The 22500-nt window shown below is 42.6% G+C and overlaps 1 protein-coding gene across 6 annotated transcripts in view; it reads right to left on the minus strand.

Annotated features, from left to right (window-relative positions):
* The window catches only part of LOC126531798 (uncharacterized), a 208146-nt gene that overhangs the window by 42246 nt on the left and 143400 nt on the right, over positions 1-22500 (minus strand). For 4 of the 6 annotated variants that reach the window (XM_055071480.1, XM_050179528.2, XM_055071479.1 and 1 more), the window contains exons 10-14: positions 13574-13742; positions 9761-10516; positions 4300-4400; positions 1817-1840; positions 860-901 (exon numbers count right to left, since the gene is read on the minus strand). In XM_055071480.1, coding sequence (XP_054927455.1) covers positions 860-901; positions 1817-1840; positions 4300-4400; positions 9761-10516; positions 13574-13742 — 1092 coding nt within the window. The remainder of the gene's footprint in view (positions 1-859; positions 902-1816; positions 1841-4299; positions 4401-9760; positions 10517-13573; positions 13743-22500) is intronic. The other 2 variants (XM_055071481.1, XM_055071482.1) reach the window with 2 other exon arrangements.

Genomic DNA, 22500 nt, shown 5'->3' on the forward strand with positions numbered 1-22500 from the left:
AATGAGAAAAAGGTGAAAGCAGGAGCCAACATTTCGACAAGTGGACTTGTCTTCTTCAAAGCGACATATGCTTTCCTCGCCACATTATATACAATTTTAGTGCTACGTGTTTACACATGCACATATGTTAGAACTGTTAGTAACCTCTGAAAACAGCACCTCGGAACATGCATCCTAAATGAAAATGTCTGAATTTTTTTTTAGTGGCACGACATGGTTTTGTTTTTATCTTTTTTATGTTATTGCATATTACAAATCGAGAAAGTATGATTCCAAAGTGCTAAAAGACTGGTACTGGGTTTGTATATCTGACAATCTTATTTTCATTGCATTTTGGCCTGTAATAGTTGTGTACCTTTAAGTACCACAAATTTCAGTATCCTTCAGAAACTGTAAAATGGTTCAGCACAAGTTCGTGAGCGTCTTTCTTTTCCTGTCACATGAGGACACTCCTGAGAAAACAAATGCTTCCTTTTAAAATTTATTTTAAGCCCCTCCTCTATTTCACAGTCAACACATCACTTTCACACCTGAGAGGTAAATGACCTTCAGAGTCCTTTTGATAACGTGGCTTACAATGACTAACAAACTTCAATCCTAGAGGGTAAACCTAAATATTTATGTGACTCTACATATCCTGGCATTCTAACGTGTATTCTTCTGATGTGCAGCCCTATATAAATTAAAGGAACAGAGAACAAGCAGCATTATGAACTCAAGCAAGCTAAGCAGCAAATGAATTAAGCACGCTGGTGGGGGCATCGGAATGTACAGCACAGCCCCAAATGAGCTGTTATAAAAAAGCAGTAGGCAGCTCATGATGAGTGTCATCCGTGAAAAAACACATTTGACTCAGTACCTGAGAAACCTCACGCCAATGTCCTTGCTTGTCGATTTTCACCTAGAGATGAATAGTGCACAGCAGAACCTTTTATGAGAACATGTCGCATAAGTGTCAAAATAATTCCATATGCTAGGAGCTACTGCCATTGTAAAGGTAGACCAAATTGGTTCCAAGTAAAACAGGTTCAACATTTTCTAAGTTATATTTTAAAAAGAAATGCAACACAGTGCTGCATTCATGTACATATATTTTGCACAGATGTGTTACAGTGGGACAGTGGTCTATAAACTAGCCTTTTTATAAGGAGAGTCACTTGCTAGTGACCAAATGTTACAGAAAGATTACAGATTTTGTTCCATTCATTCACGCTTAATGTGCATGTGCTGGAATTATTAACTTACCTAACCGTTCTTAAACAATACCAATGCTCTTTTAGTCAGATGCTGCCTTGAAAAAAACATGTACTCCCGGAATTATCACAACACTGATGCAGTAGAGTCACCTTCTAGGTTCGTTACCATATTATAAACCCTGCTAGACATTTAGGCGTGGGTTATGAATAAGAAAGTCTAGTCGTGTGATTCATTTCACAACTTAGGTCCAAGACTTCACTGTTTTAAAATCCTGCCCAACATGCATCTTGTATGCAACAAAAAATTTGGTGTGTGCTCAGCAAGGTTTTTGCATGCGTGTGGAGGATCTCAACAAACTGTCTCAACTCCTTGCAATGCTTTGAACTAAAAAAATAGACATTATCACAGCCTGTAAAATCAAAATACAAACTACACTGCAGTAGACGTACAAGAGGAAGGTGTTCCCACTCCGTGTTTAAATAATTTCTCTAAAACTCTTGGTGCAGCTCAGTGACAATTAGTTGCCTGTGCACACATACACTTGTGTTCTTTAACTGTTAGTTGGTTAGTAAAGACAAAAAATATTGATTGGAAACGCATGCAAAGAATGAGCACATACCTTTAGGCTCGGAATGGCAGCTTCCTATTCAGACACATGCAAAAAGGGGGGCACACACCATCAGAAAAAAGACACAAGACTCCAAGACTCCCATGCAGAAGCTCTATGTACGACTACTTCTGGTAGACTAGGCCATCCACAGCTCCAAGAGACAGTTCATTTTGACATATAGCTATATGGCCCCTGCGAGCTTAATCTGTTAGAGGTGCCCTGCAATACGTTTGAATACGTGGAAAACACTTTCATAGCCACTAGAAAATACTGTCATAAACATCTTCGCCAAATATTATGCCTGTGTATGCTGCTAGCAGCATATACAGGCATATCTTTCTCAAAAGGCTGCCTTCCTGTTCCTTCAACTTGTCTTACGTCTTCCCGACCTCACATGGAAGGAAAGCGAGGAGGATGTGCACCATCTTCTTATGTGCGCATAGGGTGAGGGTGGGAAGCAGGCAAATGTGCACGCATTATGAGAGGGGGGAGGTGTCAGGTTAGTGTGCATCTCCTCTTCTACTCCAGCTGAGTGTGGCTGCGCGCATGCTATCTTGGAGGCAATCTGCAGTGGGTTCAAAGGATAGAGGACCTGAGATAGCTCATGGCTTCTTGTACACTGTGTTCTCACACACCTAGTTTGCATTGAAACAGGGGGCAGCACGAAGGGGAATACGCTCGCCGCTGCTTCACGGCGGCATTCTGACAGAGTGTGTCCGTGGCCATCGAGTGAGATGTTTTCGTGTTTGTTTGCCTGGATGGCGCATGACAATGTGTTTGTTGGTTTAATTAGCAAGAGAATGTTTACAGCAGTATATATGCAGCTGATAATACGACTAACCTTACTTCGTATAGCTGCCTATTAATTTGCTATTGCAATCAATATGCTTCGCCTTTTGGGTGAAACTGTGACTCTTCTTTAGGAACGGCAGTGACAAAACATTTGCTATTAAAGACAATATCACAGCTAAGGACACTGCAGCCATAACCTTACTTAAAGCTACTTGAAAATAAAAAGAAACGAGATTGAAAATATATGTGTATAGGGGTAGGCCTGCCTTGTGTTTTCTTTTCGTGCTGCTATGAGTGACATCATGAGCATCAACCTACACTACCAAATAGTTGTTTTAGTTCAATTACTACTGTCCGCTACAGATTAAGATAGCCAGAAATTCGCGATAACCTCTGCCCTGTAATACAGCACACCAGATCATGCGACTGGCAACAAATGCAAAACATTCCAATGCTATTAGCAGTGTGTTAGTCTACCAAAAATACGTAAAGCAACCACCTAAACCAAATGCTGCATGTAAACCCCTGTCACACTAGACATTTTAATGTCATACAAATCGAATGGCATTAGCACCGAACGACATTATTCGGTTCCTACACAGTGATATTTTATGCCATCAAAATCGAATGACTTCCGCAAGCGAATGAGTTCCAGAAACTAATTTGGCTTCGTACTCGAAGCAAATGTATACTGTCTGCTCCAGAAACAAGGTAAAATATGACATCGAGCATTCGTAATTTGAAAAGCATTCGTGTAAAGAGGTCATTAATTTTGCGTGGTTTAAGGCATCTGTCATTTTAACTAGAGAAAAGATATACGGCAGTCTGTCACAAAATGGTTTTACTCTGCACCTCAGTGGTGTCTGACCGCCGTCGCTTTACTAGTCGGCCATAATGTAAACAATCAGGTGCTTAACAACTAATAAAAAGAATGAGACATCCACCTAATCGTAGCAATTGCTACAAAGGAGGAACATTCGAGGAACCCGTATGGGTTTCCTTTGTAGCGATTGCTACGATTGGGTGGATGTCTCATTTTTCTTGATTAATTACTTCCCTCTACCTTTCTGGTTCCGCAGAACTATTAAGTCAAACAGGTGCTTGCGTGCACATGTTTTTAGCGTCGCGCATGGCATCTGCATCTATTTGACGATCGAGCCTCCTCCTCTGATTAGTACGCTTTGCTCGCAATAACAAGCACACATCAACCGCTTCACTTACTGCAACTGAGCATGATTGCTCAGCCCTGACATGTCTACGGTGGATAGACAGCCATGTGAGTCATATTGTTTGTCTTAAATTGATTGGCTATGGCTACTAAGCTGGCTAAGCCTTGTTTTGGCTTATAGTGGCCATACATTCTGGAATTAGAAGTTTTATATGTGTGATCTCTCAGTGAAGCGACGCCCCATATTTACGTTAAAGTAAATGGATTGACTTTTCAGACATTCTACACATACCTTCTCTACTTTTCTCACCAATTTTATGCAATGAGCGCGCTGTTGATTATGACCAAATGACATTAATGTTTCCTGTGTAGCACCACGAAAGGTCAAATGGCATTCGTTGAGCCCAATGTCATTCGAATCTAATGACATTCAAATATCGAGTGTGACAGGGGTATAACAAGCATAAGAAGCCATGTGAGGCTTAGTGCCTCCCAACTAGTTAAATAGTGCATCACGCCATCATGTACTCACTCTCTGAACGCTGTGGATAATAAGTGTGCTCTTTGTTGCTGTAGGACTCCTATTTTTGGCTTCCAGTTCCTTAAGAGCAGCTTCTGCTAGCGATCCTCCATCTGTTTTGAGTGAGAGAAGTGTCAAAAACACATTCATGATCAGCTGGGGTAGGCAATGTGTTAATAAGCAAAAATAAAGAACATCAAAAACAACACACGCACACAGCAATGTACAATCAACCTCACCAAGCAAGGTTGCATCTTGTCTCATACAAATGGCGTGGAAGTGGTGCAAGAGACATCCCACAAATACAAAAAAGCATTGCACAGAATGCCACATAGAAGAGGTGCTGATGCAGGAAACAGAAAAAAGATTTTCACAGATGCAAATAGTTCCATTTTATTGCTCTTAGAGTGCATATACATTCACCTCTTTCTATAAAGGATGAGAAATGTCTTCAAACCAGGGACATTTCCTTGCTAGGTGCCCAAGAAAGTACCACTAAATCCATTGTGATCTGATGAAATGTTAATATTAGAAATATATTTATTCTTACCTTCAATGGTAATATCCATTAAAATTCTTGAAATAATTATTCAACTGCTGAATGGTAACTAAGAATTAAAACTAAATTCTCTGTTTTACATGCCAAAACCATTGATTATGAGGCACGCCATAATGGGGCACTCTGGATTAATTTCAGCCACCTGGGGTTCTTTACTATGCACCTAAATCTAATTGCAAGCTTTCTTTTTTCATTTTTCCCCAACCTGAATGTAGCCACTTATGTGGGGATCGAACCTACAACCTCTCGAGCTCAGTAGCATAATACCATAGCCACAAAGTGAGTCTGCTGAATGTTAATTGGGTTTGGTAACCACGCCAATTTAACATAAACAGTATACTGGTCCTTTGAAGCTGTTCTTCTACAGCTGTTCCTAACAGCATTTTGTGAACAACTTAAGAATCTGGATTTCATCTCATTCTAAGTTCCAGTTAGCCTGTTCTGAAAATGCACCAATCTGCTTAATGCATGCTGAAAAAGTGGTACTGTAAGCAAGGTGCACAGTGTACTTTACAAATGGCAAATCACAGCTACACACATCAACTGACTTTTGTTCGTGCTGGTGAAAACTGACAATATGTTCTAAAAGGGGTGCTCCTCGAAGTACTTGACTATCTAACAGTCTTGTACAAGTTACAGAATATGTAACCAATTACCATTACTTCATTCAAATTACTAATTAGTAACCAATTACTGCTCCATGAAAGTAATTAGGGAAATACTCAAGAATAATCTATTACTTTTATGTTACTTTCCTCTGAACTTTTGTGACCATCACACTCATACATTAAAAGAACAAGCTGGCCTGGCAATTTAGGTGCGTCCTCTGCAGTATGTCACACAATGCTTTTTTTCACTAACAACTACTTTCCAAAAATTTAATTGGTCTTTCTTCATTTTTGTTGTGAAGAGATCAGCAGCGACACTGAAAACTCGCTCAATGTGTGCGTTTTGGGTAGAGTGGTGTTGCAAGGCGCGAACATCTTCTGCACAAGATGGACGTTACTCAAGATCTGGGTGCACTTGGAATAGATGTTCCCGGTCGGGCCAATGAAAAGCTAAAAAATTGCCTGTAGGTGATTTTTATTAACATCTTAAGTGGCCGTAGCTGTCAAGACGTACCAACACCGGTTTAATTAGTTGGCCAACACCTTGTGGAGCGTTAAGCTGATGAAACAAATATTGAGGTCCGGGTTTGCCTGTCTAAACATGCATGTCCGCAAAGCTGCTTTGTGGAACGACCTCAGACATTCTACTGTAGTTCCCACCAAATTAAGGTTCTCAAAGCTGCATCACCTGTTACCACTCGTCTCGTCAATAAAGTAATTGGTTACTGAAAAAAAGTAATTAAATTAAATGAACATTACCGAGTAAGCAAAGTGATCATTAAATGAAAAAGTTACAAAAAATGTAATTGATTACAAGTAATTATTTGCATGTAATTCGTTACATACTAGTCTGATATCTACAGCATCCCAGAAATAACGCAGTCACAAAAACCTTTTTCATGCAGCCTAGTAATTGACAGGTTTATTTAGAAATGCATATAAAGGTACATGAGAAAAAGTTTGAGAAGTTCCAAAGAAGTATGAGCAAGGAAAAAGGAAGGAACTGCCAGGTAGATCTTGAAACTAGCATGTGATTCCCCTCTTTCTCTTTTACTTAACTGCTTAAATATTGGTTATTCATCATGGATGTGGCTAAAGCACAAATATGCCTCATTGACATCTAAATATGGTTTGCAGGCGCACTTTACTCACAAAACAGGAGCAGCAATATGCAATGTTGCTTTTTCTCCAATACAATATGGGCGTGATCATCCAGAATGCCTAAAAACCTTACGCAATACCCGAATGTTGTTAAAGTTGCGGCAACTGCTGCCTTAATCCATGACACCGCAGCTAGTAGTAAAAGCAGAGGCGCCGTCCCCCCCCCCCCCCCACCGCAGTTATAATAAGAGGCATGTGAAGATATTTTTATGTTGCTTTAATTCCATTCTCAGCATATCACATAAAGAAATTTGATGTTGGCCCGCCTTCTCGATCAAAAATATTAACAGCAGCTCTTCGTGGCTCATAAGTATAAAATTTTCAAGTTTTGCATGATAGTGCCCTTTCAGTGATTCAAACAACAGTGAACAGGTCATAAGCTCTTTCTGGAAACACATGAAATACGCTTTTATAAAGCTATCGAATTTTAATTCATTAAAGTTAATTGGTATAGAAATGAAATGTCTAAGAGCAACGTTTTTGTCAGCAGGCTTGTTCTCATGTGTGTGGGCAGGGCTATAAATCAAAACTCAACTACTGTAACTCCACAATATATATATATACATATATATATATATATATATATATATATATATATATATGATCCGCCTAATTATTTGCTTACACAAGTTTGATTAGAATCTGTGTATGTAATTTAGCTTAATTAATTTGCAAAATAGCTAAGAAAAATTTCTCACTTGCTAGGGACTAGCATGCTAAATGCTAACTCAAGTTACTCCTACAGGAACAGTGTATATCAAAAATGCAATCACTGAAAAAAAGTGAACCTGAAAAGCATTCTTTACATTTTTTAAACTGTTCCAGAGTTCGCATCATTCAGTCCATAACAGCTTGGCTGCTGCAAGTGAAGAATGTACTGAAGCTAAGACGGTGTGGTAAAGTAATTTCAGTTCCAGAAACGTGCCAGTGATGAATTGAGATATTGCTATTGAATGTCACCCCGTAACTTGTTCTCAAAGATAATGTGGCTCTGATATGTAATCTATCTAGGAAATGTTCCTTCCATCTAGTGTACAGTCCCAGCGGAAAAAGATTAGCACAAGTGACTGGTGGCCAGAGCCAACGTTAATGTGGCCAGAGCGGCAAAATCGACACGCAGCGCTGTTGTTCCCGAGCGCGCCGATACCGATAGTGCAAGGCACATTCCGTTTTCTAAAGCAGGGGTGGCCGGCAGAAACCGATCCATCTTAAAGCCTGTATTTCGAAAGCTATCATACGCCTCACTTTTTGGCCAAGCTATACGCCAACGAGGCTGCGCACGTGAGCCCATTTATGTATTTTTTATGCACAGGCGTTATCAGCTATGGTAGTTTCTTTATCGCAGCCTGATTGCACAGCCTCATTGGCGCATAGCTTGGCCGAAAAGTGAGGCATATGGTAGCTCTCGAAATGCGGCCTTTAATATCGGTCGGTTTCTGCCGGTCGCCCTTGCTTTGCACAATGAAATGTGCCTTGAACTCTCGCTATCGGCGCACTCTAGAAAAACAGCACCGCATGTCGCGATTTTGCCGCTCCGGCCACCACTTGTGCTAATCTTTTTCGGCTGCAAATGTACATGTGTGGTAAACACACAGTAACTCCTGGAGCTTCAACTGCACTGACAGCGAGATGGGAAATGGCAATTGGTGCTTGGGAAGGCACAAAGCTCATACTGGGTGTCCAAAAAGTAACTATGCAGTGATAAACTAGACAAAGATACAATAATAATTGTGAATGACATTGCAGTTTCACATGTGATATGATAGTGCAAGACCTGCAGTTCGTCTAATAACGTCTGTGGGTGCACCCAAAGGATGAGTGTACAAGAACAATCCTCACGCACTGCAGTAGTTACAGACAGCCATTACCTGCACATTATACAGATAACTCCAGCAACCCTATGCCGAGTGTTTAACAATATGCAGCATCGTGTGTCTTCAAGACATGTCTTTAAGCTGGTGGTGGCCATTTCAAGCATCTCCTGTAGGGATTACAGCACTGCCGTAAGTAAAGCTTCAAATTTGAAAACTAGCATTACCACTGCACAACTACTTTTTGGACAACCGATATATGTTCTAGAACCCTGCAAAGAAAATAGAGGTGCTTTGTATCCTTAAAGCTTAAACAAAAAATGTGGCGCAAGATTTGCTTCTGCATTGAAGGGCTGCATATTATATGAAATCTTCCATCATCATAAAACTTTGGACAAAGGAGTTCCATGACAAAGCAGTGAAAGAAACACGCAAACAACGAAGATTTTTAATGCACCTGATACTGAGTTGCATCTACTACCAGCATATATTCAAACGGGAACAATTCCGAGACTAGTTCCACTGCGCTATTTTGTTTTCAGGTTCACCTGCATTTTTAACAGTGGTTTAATTCAGATTGCAAAACATACTCTTGAAACTACTCCATGCTTAAATATCAGCTACGGAGTGATTAGAGTTGCACTTCCATGTAATTACACATAACAGGTGTTCTGATCCGTTATTTCCAGTTCGTGTTTTAATTTGTAGCGATGCATCGCATACACAGTTCTAGCCTGTATATTTTTTATCTCTGCCATTTCTCTCAGTCTATGTTTACAGTGAAAAAATGTATAAAGTAGCTCAGATTCCTGAGCTTTGATGGCATGAGACACTTTCCAGATCATTGTTGCTTTGAATAATCAGTTGTCAGCTAATTTAACTTTCACTGCAAGAACTTCCTCTTCTTTGGCTCTGGAAAACGACACACAGTTTGAAAGACAGCTAGTTGATGAACACAGCAGGTGAAAATGTTAGTTGCAGAAGCAGGCACGGCAGCCACCGCCGAGGTCACGTAGATGTGAGGAGTGCCAGACATGCCACATGCACCACTGCAGAAGGTGCCCACATGCGACCGAGGCGTCGTGCAGTCACAACACTGTCCCAAACACAGGCCACAGGTGGGCGGGGTAGGTGCGGGTGCTCACAGGGCAGAGTACACAAGAGGCACAGGTATTTTTATGCAGGCACAGCTACAGGGCAGGCAATCACATAGTGCACAAAACATAGAGAAACACACAAAAGGGACAGTAGCCAGCTCCGTAGTGTGCCTTTCGGAAGACAGAGGAGAAGGCCTGCAAGACTTCCTGGAAAAAAAGTTGGAGGAGGACTCTCACCATCGTGATGAATGTTGCCATTTTGGTCCGCTCTTGGACCACCATTGGGAGCGCCACCATAAGCCATCAAGCCATCCACTCCCAATGTGCCACTCCAGGTTGAAATTCTGCTACCACAAATGTCGGCTTCACTCTCTTCTTCAGACGACAAACCGCTTGTACCTTCTTCTACCAACTTCGTGGCAAGAAACTCAGTGGAGGCATCATTCCCTGATCCATCGAAGCCGTTCACAAGAACCGCTCTCCTAACTTTGCACACAACAAGGTCATCCACATCTACACCATCATCAGTAGCACTGTCATCAGCGTCGCATATGTCCGGCGGAGGAGAGGACGGGAGAGGGGGAGGGATGTCATCTGCTATGTCGTCTTCCTGGTAGATGCCGTCTTGTCCTGAGAACAAGTCAGTGCTGTCCGAGGACAGTGTTGTTGACGTGTCAGGGTCCTTTGTTGCCAAAGGACAGGCAGAGGCGTTTGTGGTAGTGCAATCAGCAGCTGCAATGACTGACATTTCCTGGCTATTGGCCGTGGTTTTGCTCACGTGAGCGCTACTTGACACGGGCTCAGCTGTCAAGGAAGTCTTCACCTTAGATGTTATGTGCTCGATGGTATCAGCTGGGCTGCTGGCGATCTGGCTACGAAGGAACTCGACCATAGACTCGTCAAGTGGCTTCATAGGTGATGACTGATTTTCCATGAGACGCAGTTTCTCCTCGATGGCAAGAAGAGCTTCCCACTCGAGGTCTCTTGTTTTAGCTACACAAACATGGGCCATAAGGAACAGGCATGCATAAATGAGAATTTTGGTAACATGCAAGATGCAGTCCAAACAAAAATGTTCACAATGCAGGTCTAGATGAACAAGGAAGTAAAAAACAAAAAAGCAAAATGTGATGCAAGCATCTCATTTTTAGAGCAGAGTAGGTAAAACTGCTGAAGACAACCTTATTATGCATTCTATTTTAGAAGTAGCATTGTTCTGCTTCTTTCTTTCTTTCTTTCTTTCTTTCTTTCTTTCTTTCTTTCTTTCTTTCTTTCTTTCTTTCTTTCATCGATTGTTTCAGTGGGACATTGTTTATGCAACTGCACAAAGTAAAAGCTGGAAGTTAATTCTGTGTTTGCAGCATGGTAGTGACCCAAGCTTCCAACCACCAGCCCATCGAGTAGGTGACAGCTCTAGGTAATTAAATTTTACAATGCTGGTGAAGCTCATTGCAAATCTGGAAAAGCTAAAATATAAGTCAGCTTTGAAATACATGGAACGTAAGCAGTATGTAATACATTAAGCATTAGCCAAAACAGGAGCGAAGTCAATTGGCATTGGCAGAAAGATCTTTCCTCAACCATACTTTATAAAGGTAACTGATAAATCAGAAGGCTACTCATGCAAACCTACCTTACACCTCATGTGAATCTCAGGCGACACATGTGAACAGCAAGAGCACAGATTGCATCACTAATGACTACTTCAACATTGCAGGCAGACATTGCAAGAGAAAAAACATACATGTGTAACTGCAAGCAGACATATCAAAATGTAATTTACAACTACATGCTACAGGCACTAGGTATTAATATAGTGTTAATAGGCCACACAAGGACACCCTTATGCGAGGTAACTCATGCAGAGCAAGCTCAGCTTTTACAGGTGGCGATGGCTGCCTTCATAAGTTATTCCCTCAATGCCTTCGTGGCATTCATCCGCACTTTGCCACTTTGGACGAATGACGTCATCATCCTATATTTTTACTGCCACACACTAGAAAGCATCAAAAGAAATAGAACTACTTCAGACGTGCAAACTACATAACGTCATTCAGAAGACCCCTAAATCAAGTGAACAAATTCTTAAGTCAGCTCAAACCGGATGACACTATGCGACATGCATATTCAGGCTCTGTACTTAGTATATTTGGTACTTTGACACTCGTATCCACTTGTTAGCTTGCCGTGATTTCTGTTTATGATACCAGGTATTTCAAAGTGAGATACAGTTTCAGAAGCATTGCTCAGTACGAGTGTCATATTTGAACGCAATATGCTAGAATGTGACATAACTTCTCAGCAGCATAAAACTGACACAAAAGGAAGCATTTTTGTAATGGTCACTGTCATAACAGCATTACAAGTTTGCGATATTCACAGTTACTGAAACACCACTGCTGAGAGAAAATGACGTATTATACAACTGCCACTGCCATTCATGGAAGAACAAAAACTCAGTACAGGCCCTGACATCACTCTTCATGATGCATGACAAAGCACCTCTCTTTATGGGTCAGCTCCTCCAATTCCCCTCTGCCTATAGGCAAGTGCACCTCGTCCACGCCTATAGCATAAGGCAGAGTGAACATGCGTGCCACAATTAAAACTAAAGCTTTTTACCTATAAGCAAATGGCACAAAATATAAGCATATGGCTGTGTTGCTAGCTATAATTTGGCATACACACTCAGTCGCAATGCTAAAACAGACATGGGTAGATTCTACTATGACTTTGTTTCAGAAGCATCAACATGGAATGTGCCTTTCAACATAATGCACAAAATATGGTATGCTTGAGTATGCATGCAAAGGGAAGGCTGCTTCATTTTGTAAAGCCGCTATCATGTTTCAAGCCTGTGCTTGAATGGACAAAATTTGCAGCCACTGGATGTAAGAGAAGCACAGATGACACAAAAGAGGAATTCACAGAGCTGAGTTTTATGGCGACCAAATTGTTTCTTCAGCAAAATCTATGAAGGCACTTAACTGCATCTAACTCCCTCTGAGTATAATACTGCTAGGATTTCATCATTGCTGGGGCCATTTTCACAGAAGCATGTGCTAATATTTTAATTGATACTAGTCGCTCATGTACATGAACTAGTATGAAGTAGCTTTTATCGCACAGTGGACAGCACCCAAATTTTATATGTAACATGATTTACAAACCAATTCGTGTTGATTAAGCAAATTATAATTAATGGGCCATCCAAGACCTTTAATGAAACATGCACAATGTCTGATATTAAAAGACACCTCCTCATGAATCTTTCTTTATACACCTTGTGTTAACTGAGTCATCAGCAATTAAACTCATGTTGCTTAGAGTAGTCCCCCTTTCTTGCCGTAGCCACTTCTCTTTCTTAGCTCTGTTTTGTGCTCAAATAATGTGCCACCTAGCTCACCTATATAGTCATGTCATTCCTACACTGTACACAAAGCTGTGCATAGTGCCTATATACACGCAATAATGCCCATCCACACCACGCTCTGCCCCCAGATAGTTAGCATGCTCATCATGGCATTGAGCTTTGTACTTCGAGATAGGTATGACCATTCGTCAAGCTCCTAATCTCAGAGGTCATGTAATGCTGCACTGCTAATATATCGGCGCATATAATGTTTTCCGCCACCAGCTAGGCATATCACTTCATTGGTGATGAGATCTTTGTGATTTAGCTGATGCCTGAGGTACGGGTTCCAGTAGCCATTGTGATTACTTCTGTGTAAGAGTCGGGAAAGGAAATGGCTGAAGTTTTCAAACGTTGAACAAAAGGGTTGGCAACCATCTGAGCAAAAGTTTGAACTCAAAGCAGCACAACAGAAGTAGTAATACTTGGGTGAGATGTTCATGACTGTGTGTATGTCTAGTAACTCAGCAAGATCATTTCCCATATAAAAAAAGTGTTGCAGGGCATTATTAAACAAAGGTCACTATAGTGCTGGTACTGCTCTATTGTTGCATCAAGGTACAAGTACAACGAGGCATCTCGGCGAGTTTTGATGATTCCGAATACAGAGAAGAAATGCAAGAGCGACACGGGCTCACTTTCTGTCGTCGGTGATCGTTTGATGGTGGTTGTGGTGATGACCCTTCCATCGGAGGTTATTCGACTGTTCTTCTCGACAATGCGACTTTGTGGCGAGTGCGGCGCAAACTCAGTTGTCGTCTGGGAGTCTGCCATCACTGGAATCTGGGAGCCTTCCATGTAGAGGAACTGTGACGTAACAGAAATACCACTCAGTCAACTATGTTGGTGCAAATATTTACATACGATTCATAGCAATATACACAGCAACGGTGCATCTAATCTGCATATACAATTCATACATATTCACCGCAGTGGTGCATGCTATGGTCTCAGCTCATCTGATGATAAACCGTTCTAGGAAGCCAAGATCCAAAGCCCCCCCCCCCCCCCCCATCCAGATTTGTACACGTTACAGAAAAAAGTAACCGATTACACTTACTCGCACTTCATTAAAAATATGTAATTGGTCACAGTAACCAATCACTGCCCAACGAATATAATTGAATAAATATTCAAAGGCAATCAATTAATTTTACATTGTACTTTCATTCAAACTTTTTATAATATTGCACAGATATCGTAATCCGAATGACCTGGCCTGGTACATCCAGTGCGTCCCCTGCAGCCCTTCCTGCATTGCTTATCTTTACTGACAATGGAGCTTCGAAAATTTTGTTGGTCATCTTCCCTAATTTTTCTTGTGAATATATCAGCAGCGACAATGAAAACTTGCTCGATGTGTGCGTTTGGGGATAATGTGCTTTAACACATGGACATATTGCAGACAAGATTGTTGTTACTCAGCATCTGTGTCCTCTGTAAAACGCATCACTTTATCGTTACAGTTGCGCCAACGAAAAACTATACGAATTCTCCGCAGGCAATTTCCTGGTTTTAACATCGATAGTGGTCGTCGCTACGGAGACATACCAGCAACTGTTCAATTCACCAGCGAATGCATCTGGTGGAGCATTAACATGAGGAAACAAATGTTGTGCTCCCATATTTGCCTATCTGAACTGTGCATCTACGAGGCTGCTGCGCGGCATGATCTCGTGCGTAGTTCACACCAAATTCAGGTACCTAAAGCTGAGTCACCTGTATCAGCTTGTCTCGTCCATAAAGTAACTAATTAAATGCAACTGCTGACTGAAAACCTAACTGAATTACAGTGAGCATCACAAAGTAAAAAATGTAATCATTAAATTAGAAAATTAGCAAGAAATGTAATAGAGAACATGTAATTCATTGCTAGAGTGCACTAAAATTATTCGTTACGTGCAAGCAGAGTGTACGAGAACATGGTGAGTGCCCAGAATGGCTGCACTTTCAATGCATTGAAAGTGAAACCAAAAGAATGTAACACCATTGGGGGCGCCGTGATTGGTAGCAGACAGGCAGCCATGGTGCAGAGGTAGAATGTCTGCTTTCCACACAAATGACTGGGGTGCGAATCGCAGCACGAGGTGCTGTTCTCCCTTTTTTTTATACTTCATGCGTTGATGTTTTGGTCGCTTTTTGTTGATATATTGCTGCTTAATACTTGCTTCCATTGCCATGCACTCCAGCAATAATTCAGGCAAAACTTGCAGAAATAATAACAAAACATAGGGCTTTTTTTTTTACAGAGAACGAGAACCTTTGCAGCACCACCGCACGGGGATCAACAAAACTATTTCAACCAAAGCATGGAATCCAAGACTTGCACATATATGAAACATCGCCGACGCCAGCTCGACAGGCTCCACTTGCCTCGCTGGCTGTACGTCAGGGTTGCCAGGTTTGGCAACATTGAGCCAAATTGGCTACTTTTAAAGGCTTGTGGCAGGAAAATTTTTGGGTTGGCTACTTGGCTACTCTCTGGCCACATTTAAACTCAACATTTTTCTATAAGAACTACAGGCAAACCCGACAAAATATTACAAATAAATTGTATAATTTACTGTACTTCGCCTCTTATGACGCACACGATGTGCAACGACCATTTTCACTATATGTATTTGGAAGGAAGGACGCAATCTCCACCTTGCAACCGACAAAACTGATTTAACAGCAACACTTTCTGGCCCATTTCATGGAACGTGTCCTTTTATATTTGAGTGCTTAGAAAATTATAACGTGGAAATAGAAGTGTTATTACGGTCCCATGATGAATTTGAGTAAAGGCATGTGAGAGTGCATCATATATGGCTATGAAAACACCTAGAAAAACACTTAATTTTCTTCAATGATAAGAAATTCTGACTAACATACAATATTCCCTTGAAAAATTGAGATATGGGACAGGGATACATTGACAAGTTAACTAAAGAGCGAGAATTGTTCACAGCACATATTCGCTGGTACTAGAGTGCAATGACAACTACTTCCGGTTACTTAATCATTTATATAGCGATAACAATTCCATAATACGAATACGGAGCCACCAGCTCTAACTTGATCACTAAATTCACGTTTTAATTAAGTCGAAGGGCTATAAACATCATCATCATCATCATGGTGTTTTATGTCCACAACAGGACGAAGGCCTCTCCCTACGATCTCCAATTACCCCTGTCCTGCGCCAACCGATTCCAACTAGCAGCCGCGAATTTCCTAGTTTCACCGCTCCACCTAGTCTTCTGCCGTCCTCAACTGTGTTTCCCTTCTCTTGGTACCCATTCTGTAAGCCTAATGGTCCAATGTTTATCTAACCGTCGCATTGCATGACCTGCCCAGCTCCATGACCTCCCCGCTCCTAACCATCTTCGTTCCGTCGCTCTTTGCGCGGTCCTTAACTTGTTCTCAGTTCTTCTTTGTCATTCTCCAAGTCTCTGCCCCATATGTCAGCACTGGTAAAACGCACTGATTCTACACCTTTCTTTTCAATGATGATGGTAAGCTTCCAGTCAGGAGCTGACAATGTCTGCCATATGCGATTAAACCCATTTTTATTCTTCTAGTAAAGATCAGGGTTCCCCGTGGTTAATTTGCCTAAGTAAACCTACTTCTTCACATAGTCCAGAGGCTGACTGGCGATCTTAAACTCTTGTTCCCTTGTCCGGCTATTCATCATTATCTTTGTCTTCTGCATATTAATCTTCAATCCCACTCTTACACTCTCTCTGTTAAGGTCCTCAGTCATTAGTTGTAACTTGTCTGCATTGTTGCTGAATAGAACAATGTCATCGGCAAACCGAAGGTTGCCGACATATTCGCCGTCGATCCTTACTCCTAAGCCTTCCCAGTTTAATAGCTTGAATACTTCTTCCAAGCACGCAGTGAATAGCATTGGAGAGATTGTGTCTCCCTGTCTGACCCCTTTCTTTATAGGTATCGTCCTACTTAGCTGTAGCTGTAGATCCTCTGTATATATTTTACAAGGTATTTACGTAAGCGTTCTGTACTTGATCATGTAATGCCTCTATGACTGCAGGTATCTCTACTGAATAAAATGCCTTTTCGTAATCTATGAAAGCCATATAGAGAGGCTTATTGTACTCTGCGGATTTCTCGATAACCTAATTAATGACATGGATGCGATCCATTGTAGAGTATCCCTTCCTGAAGCCAGCCTGTTCCCTTGGTTGACTAAAGTCCAGTGTTGCCCTTACTCTACTGGAGGTTATTTGGGTAAATATTTTATATACTGGGAGTAAGCTAATGGGCCTATAATTTTTCAATTCTTTAACGTCTCCCTTTTTGTGGATTAGTATTATGTTTGCATTCTTCAAGTTTTCTGGGACCCTTGCAGTCGATTGACACTTCGTATAAAGACCCGCATATCAGCTACAAAACGAGAAGTTCACAATCGGCGACATTAGTTTTCTTCTTAAGTTATTGGCCATGGCGGCAGCCTACTGACTTTTTTGGCTACCTTTTAAGCACCTGCAATGAAGTGGCTACTTACGCAATTTCCTGGCTACTTTTCACTTTTTGGACCTAGCAACCCTTGCTGTATGTGCTTTACGAAGCCATCGGCGCAAAAAGCAAACGGACAGTAGCCGAAGTTCGAATACCGCCAAAGAAGCGATATGGTGTGTCTGTGATTTCATTCTTGCTAATTATTGTAAACAAAACTGTTGACATATGGCAACATGCATAAACGAAGTGCATGTGAATGAGATGTGTGCAGAGAGGTAGGTGTAACTCATTAATTAACAGTGAAGAGTAGCTTTCTTGAACAAGCTTCTTTATTGACATAGTGCTTTCACTCTTCAAAATATTTACCGGAGTGCACGCTTTGTGCATATCATCAGCGATGGGAGCATTCTCTCTTGGGTGCATTCAGTGCATGAATACACGCGATGTAATGCCACATATATGCAGTTGCTGTTGAAAGTGCTGCCGCGGAAATGAAACGTACGAAGCGTTCAAAACAGAGCGACCAGAACTTGAACATATCAGGAGACAGTCAGGCGTGGATGAAGAAGATAAGCGAGTGGAAAACAGGCTGGAAATTCAGACATACAAGTCTGATGCAAACGCAAAGAAAGTATAACTGCCTGCTTTCTTAAGAAAGCAGACATCTACTAAATTGATTTTTGTTAGCAGTGTTTCTAGATGCGCATCAGCTTTCCATTAATTCAATCGCGTTTCAGACCACGTGAATTTATTCTCACTGGGATACACTCTGAGCCATACACACTTGTGCGTCGAGAAGTAACCCAGCCATAGACCTTTGGCCACACATCAGGCAATGATCGAAAATCATTCTCACATTTGTTCTGCCACAGCTTGAGTTCGCTGCGCTGGTTTGGTCTCCCCACTTAAATCACTTAATTATGCGTTAATATGTTTCTGCAATTTCTAGACTGTGCACCTAGCTGATGTTTTTTTACCACGATGTTGCCGCGAGTTCGCCACTTTTTATGCATATAATTGATTCTATGCACCCCTCCCCCGCCCCCTTGTACTCAATGCACCATGCAGTGACCTTGTAAAGTATTTTACAAATAAATACAAATAAAGCAGATGGCACTACAGCATCAGCACTGGTGATGGGTTGACGATATGGAACGCTATAAAGACATAATTGTTCACTGCATCATTCATTTACTATTTCGCTCTAGTTGGGTATGTGATGACGGTGGTGAGCAAATGCCAAATAAACGCCGAGCAGATGGTGCGGAGCGCGCAAACAGACTTTTTCATTCAGCAAGGAGGAAAAGGTGCGCGGTGGGCACTCCTCTCTGGCTTCTGCAAACCGGCATGGCGCTGCTTGAATCACCGACCTAGTGAAGGTCAGTGGCTTGTATGTGTTGCCATCGCATGCTGTGGAACGATTTAGAGGTGCTTTAGCTCGCTTTACGTGCAAATTAGGTGATGCCAGTTCATAGGAGGTCATTGAAGAATCACTACGTAAACTTTCAATGCAGTGGCAACTACAGTATGCGGAAATTTCTCTTGACTGCGCAAACATACGCGATGCGCATCATCAACCAGGGTGTGTGTGTGTGTTTGGAACTACTTTGTTACTTTGGCTGTCAGTTTGTATTCAACGAAGGGCAGTGGCATCTATAAGCGAGCGTGAATGAGAAAATGTTCTCACTATCTGATCACTTGGCATAAGAAATAAAAAAAATTGGAGGTCGCTTAAGCTTCGCCTTCAAGAGTGGAACGCGATAGCGTTATCGCACCCCGTTCGGACAGCCCACTCATTCGCTCGGCATGCTCTTGAGCCACAAAGACATAGTTTTCATATACAACACTTCTAAGTCCACAGCACAACTTTTTTCTAATTATTTGTTTCAGGAGCACCACGCAGACGCATGACTCCTCGCCAGCAGCATGGCCCATATCGCAGGAGACGCTTTCGCACCAGACGCGCTACGGCGCAGCGATCCCTTCAGAGGCGTCCCGCATCGAACGCTGCGCCTAGGAATCGCGCTGTGAGCGGAAAGAGGAGCCGCGTCGCCTAAAACGAGGGTTCGAGTGACGCACGCTGGAAGTTGGAAGGGGAGAGAGCGAGGAAACTTATTAAGCGCAAGGGTATTGGGCATCCTCGCACCTACGACGCTTCGCCGTGCTCCCTCACGGGTTGCAGAATCAAGCGTCCTTCCTTTATTTAGATCACTATCATCATCGCACCGGTCCCCGCACGGCCCCAATGCGCTCAAACGAGACGAAGGAGAGAAGCGGGCGAGTGGCGCGCCACCTGTCGGGGCAGCACCGTACATTGCGAGGAGGGGGTCCTCTGTGTTTGCCGCAAGATGGCTCCGCGTCTGCGCCAAGCGCAGAAGAAATGTAGCGGAAACGCCCTTCGCTACGCGTTTAACTGCGACTTCTGTAATTTACATGCTCATAATTACCGATATACACCGCAGTATACCTTTCTACGGCAAGTTTCTAAGGCAACACCACATTCACTAGAGGCGCTTTTGTCCCGCTTTAAACCATCGAACTTATGGCTGAGTGGTAGCGTCCCCGTCTTACACTCCGGAGACCCTGGTTCGATTCCCACCCAGCCCATCTTGCAAGTTGTTTTTATTTATTAATTGCTTTCCGCCATTTTTCGCTCACGGCTAACGCCGCCGACGCCGACGACACTGGCTTTTCTGCGACACGAGCTCCTTAACGCTGTCGCGTTAATACATGAGTGCTCGTGTAGGCAAACCTAATGCAACCCCGAAACATCTAAGCATAAAATATATGCGTCAGCGACCGGCATCGTTCTCACCCATCTCAAGTCTAGTTAACCTGAAATCGCCATGCCATTTACCTCAAGTTTCTGTTAGCCTCCTGTATGGCGCCGATGGCATTGCTCAATACAGCAATCATTGCGGTTGGTAAGCCATATGATACATGTAAGTGTTGTGCTCCGCCATTGCCTTTTTACTCTGTAAAGCAGTAATATCCAAAGGGCAACGCATAAAAAGAATCGGACGGCTATTTGTGAGGATATAATTTCCGAAAAAGCAGTGAGCACGTTGTAGACGACGGGACCAAGAAAACCAAAAAACGAAATCGGTTTTCATCCTCTTTCGAAAGAAAAAGCACCTGCTAGCGCCGTAATAAGACCTTGCATGGTCATGCCGCAGGATTAAACCAAGGGCTTAGACTATGGGCTAAGCCCATGGTCTAAGACCAAACCAAAGTGGCGAACTGAAGCTGTGGCAGAACGAATGGGAGAATGACTTTCGATCATTGCCTGATGTGTACCCATAGCTGGGTTACTTCTCTGCGCATATATCTATATATAACCCGTCATCTATATACCACTGCTTCGGACGCTCCCGCAGTTCGCAGCCGGTCGCTCGACCACTCGACAAACGTGATTCACACAGCACGGTATGCTGTTAATAGTAGCAGTGGTGATCCAACTGCGCCATGTGCGCCATTTTGCTGCAATTCGGCTTGCGTGCTCCTGGCAGCACTCACTCAAGTGGCATTTGCGCAAACTGCGCAAAAGTGCGGTATTTTCGCGTTTTCACGGCAATGCAATGTTTTCAGTAGGGTTATGCAACTACAATAAACGACCGATTTCCCGGACGCCCGATTTTTCAGACATGCCCGATAATTCGGACGCCTTCGCGGCACCACCACGTAGTCAACATCTGAAATTTCGGACACAAAAACCCCTCGCCATCCAATTTTTCGGACTTTTTGCCATGACCGCAGGTCCAAAACAGCATTGATCGAAGTCACCGCTACCGCCGCCATTTTCATTATCTCGCTGCCTCTAACAGGAGCTCTCGCATGCAGATCCGCTGGCAGCCGTAGCCGTAGCGACCACCGCGGCAACGCTAGGCCTAGCTGCTTCGGCGTTCTCTACCAAGCTTCTTGCTATTCAGTGCCGTGTTTCTCATTATTCGCCGCTGTTAGCAATGGCACCGACTCCACTTTTGTAATCCTCCCTTATTTGAGGACGCAATTTAGTAAAGCAATTGTAATTAAAAAGTAAACAGTAAAGCAATTGGGTGCAGCATGGTACATATAAATATTACATTGGTTGTCAGGCAGAGCACAGCTTCTAAAGCATTGAAAAAGCCGCAGTATGAGGAAGGTGGTGCACCAACACAACCTAACAATAAATTCCAGATTTATCATGAATATCCTCTAGATATCTCATCAACGTTTCTGTAATCAATGTCTACACTTGAAATCCCACAAATGTCCCCTGGATGGCTATGTCCAGATTTTTTCATCCAGCACACATTGTTCGAATATTTTGTTAATACATACCTGAGTGATTACTTGATAATCAAGTAAACACTCAGAACAGTGTTGCATTTATCTGGCTGCTTTACTTAAAGGGCCCCTGAAACGGTTCGGTCAAATTTTGTAGGCGCGTAGGGTACAGCTAAAGTTAATCATTCGCACCACAATTTGTGCGAAGCGTCTCATATTAAGAAAGCTAGGGACAATTACAAGTTACCTTCCTCCATAGCTATGCATTTTCTCCTCAACTTGTTCGCCGAGTGATCAGGGCTAAGCTCCGTCTTTACTGGCTCTGCGTCATGATGGCGCGTCGTGCCGTCTACTTCCGGTTCTCTTGGAGTGAGCGCGCGAAGCCTCTCCAACCTCTCCTCCAGCTGCTTGCATGGCAGTCGACCGCAAGCGAGAGCTATCGAAGCAGCGTGCGTTGTGGGAATCCTGTCGCAGCGCCAAACCTGTCTGTTATTCCGGTAAACACAGGCGAGCTTGGCGTTTCGACGGATGGCTGGAGGCATAAACTCAAGCTGATGAAGCAACTTTAGCGTAGACGCACCTGAGCGGCCTGATCGGTCTTCACGGCGGTCCAACCACCTGTTGGCGCAGAGCTTAACCAGCCATACAAAGACCTAATATTGCTCTAATCTTGCAAGTGTAAAACATTTTAAACATTTACAAAAGCAACATGTTAACGATTACGCTCCGCCGAAAAATTTACAACAGCAACAAAGACGAATACACTTCGTTACTGCTGCTGTGTTTGGTTGGGCTCTGTGCCACCAGGTGGCTGCACCGTGCAGATTATTCACGT

The sequence above is a fragment of the Dermacentor andersoni genome, chromosome 5 (assembly GCF_023375885.2).
Source record: "Dermacentor andersoni chromosome 5, qqDerAnde1_hic_scaffold, whole genome shotgun sequence".
Taxonomy (NCBI): domain Eukaryota; kingdom Metazoa; phylum Arthropoda; class Arachnida; order Ixodida; family Ixodidae; genus Dermacentor; species Dermacentor andersoni.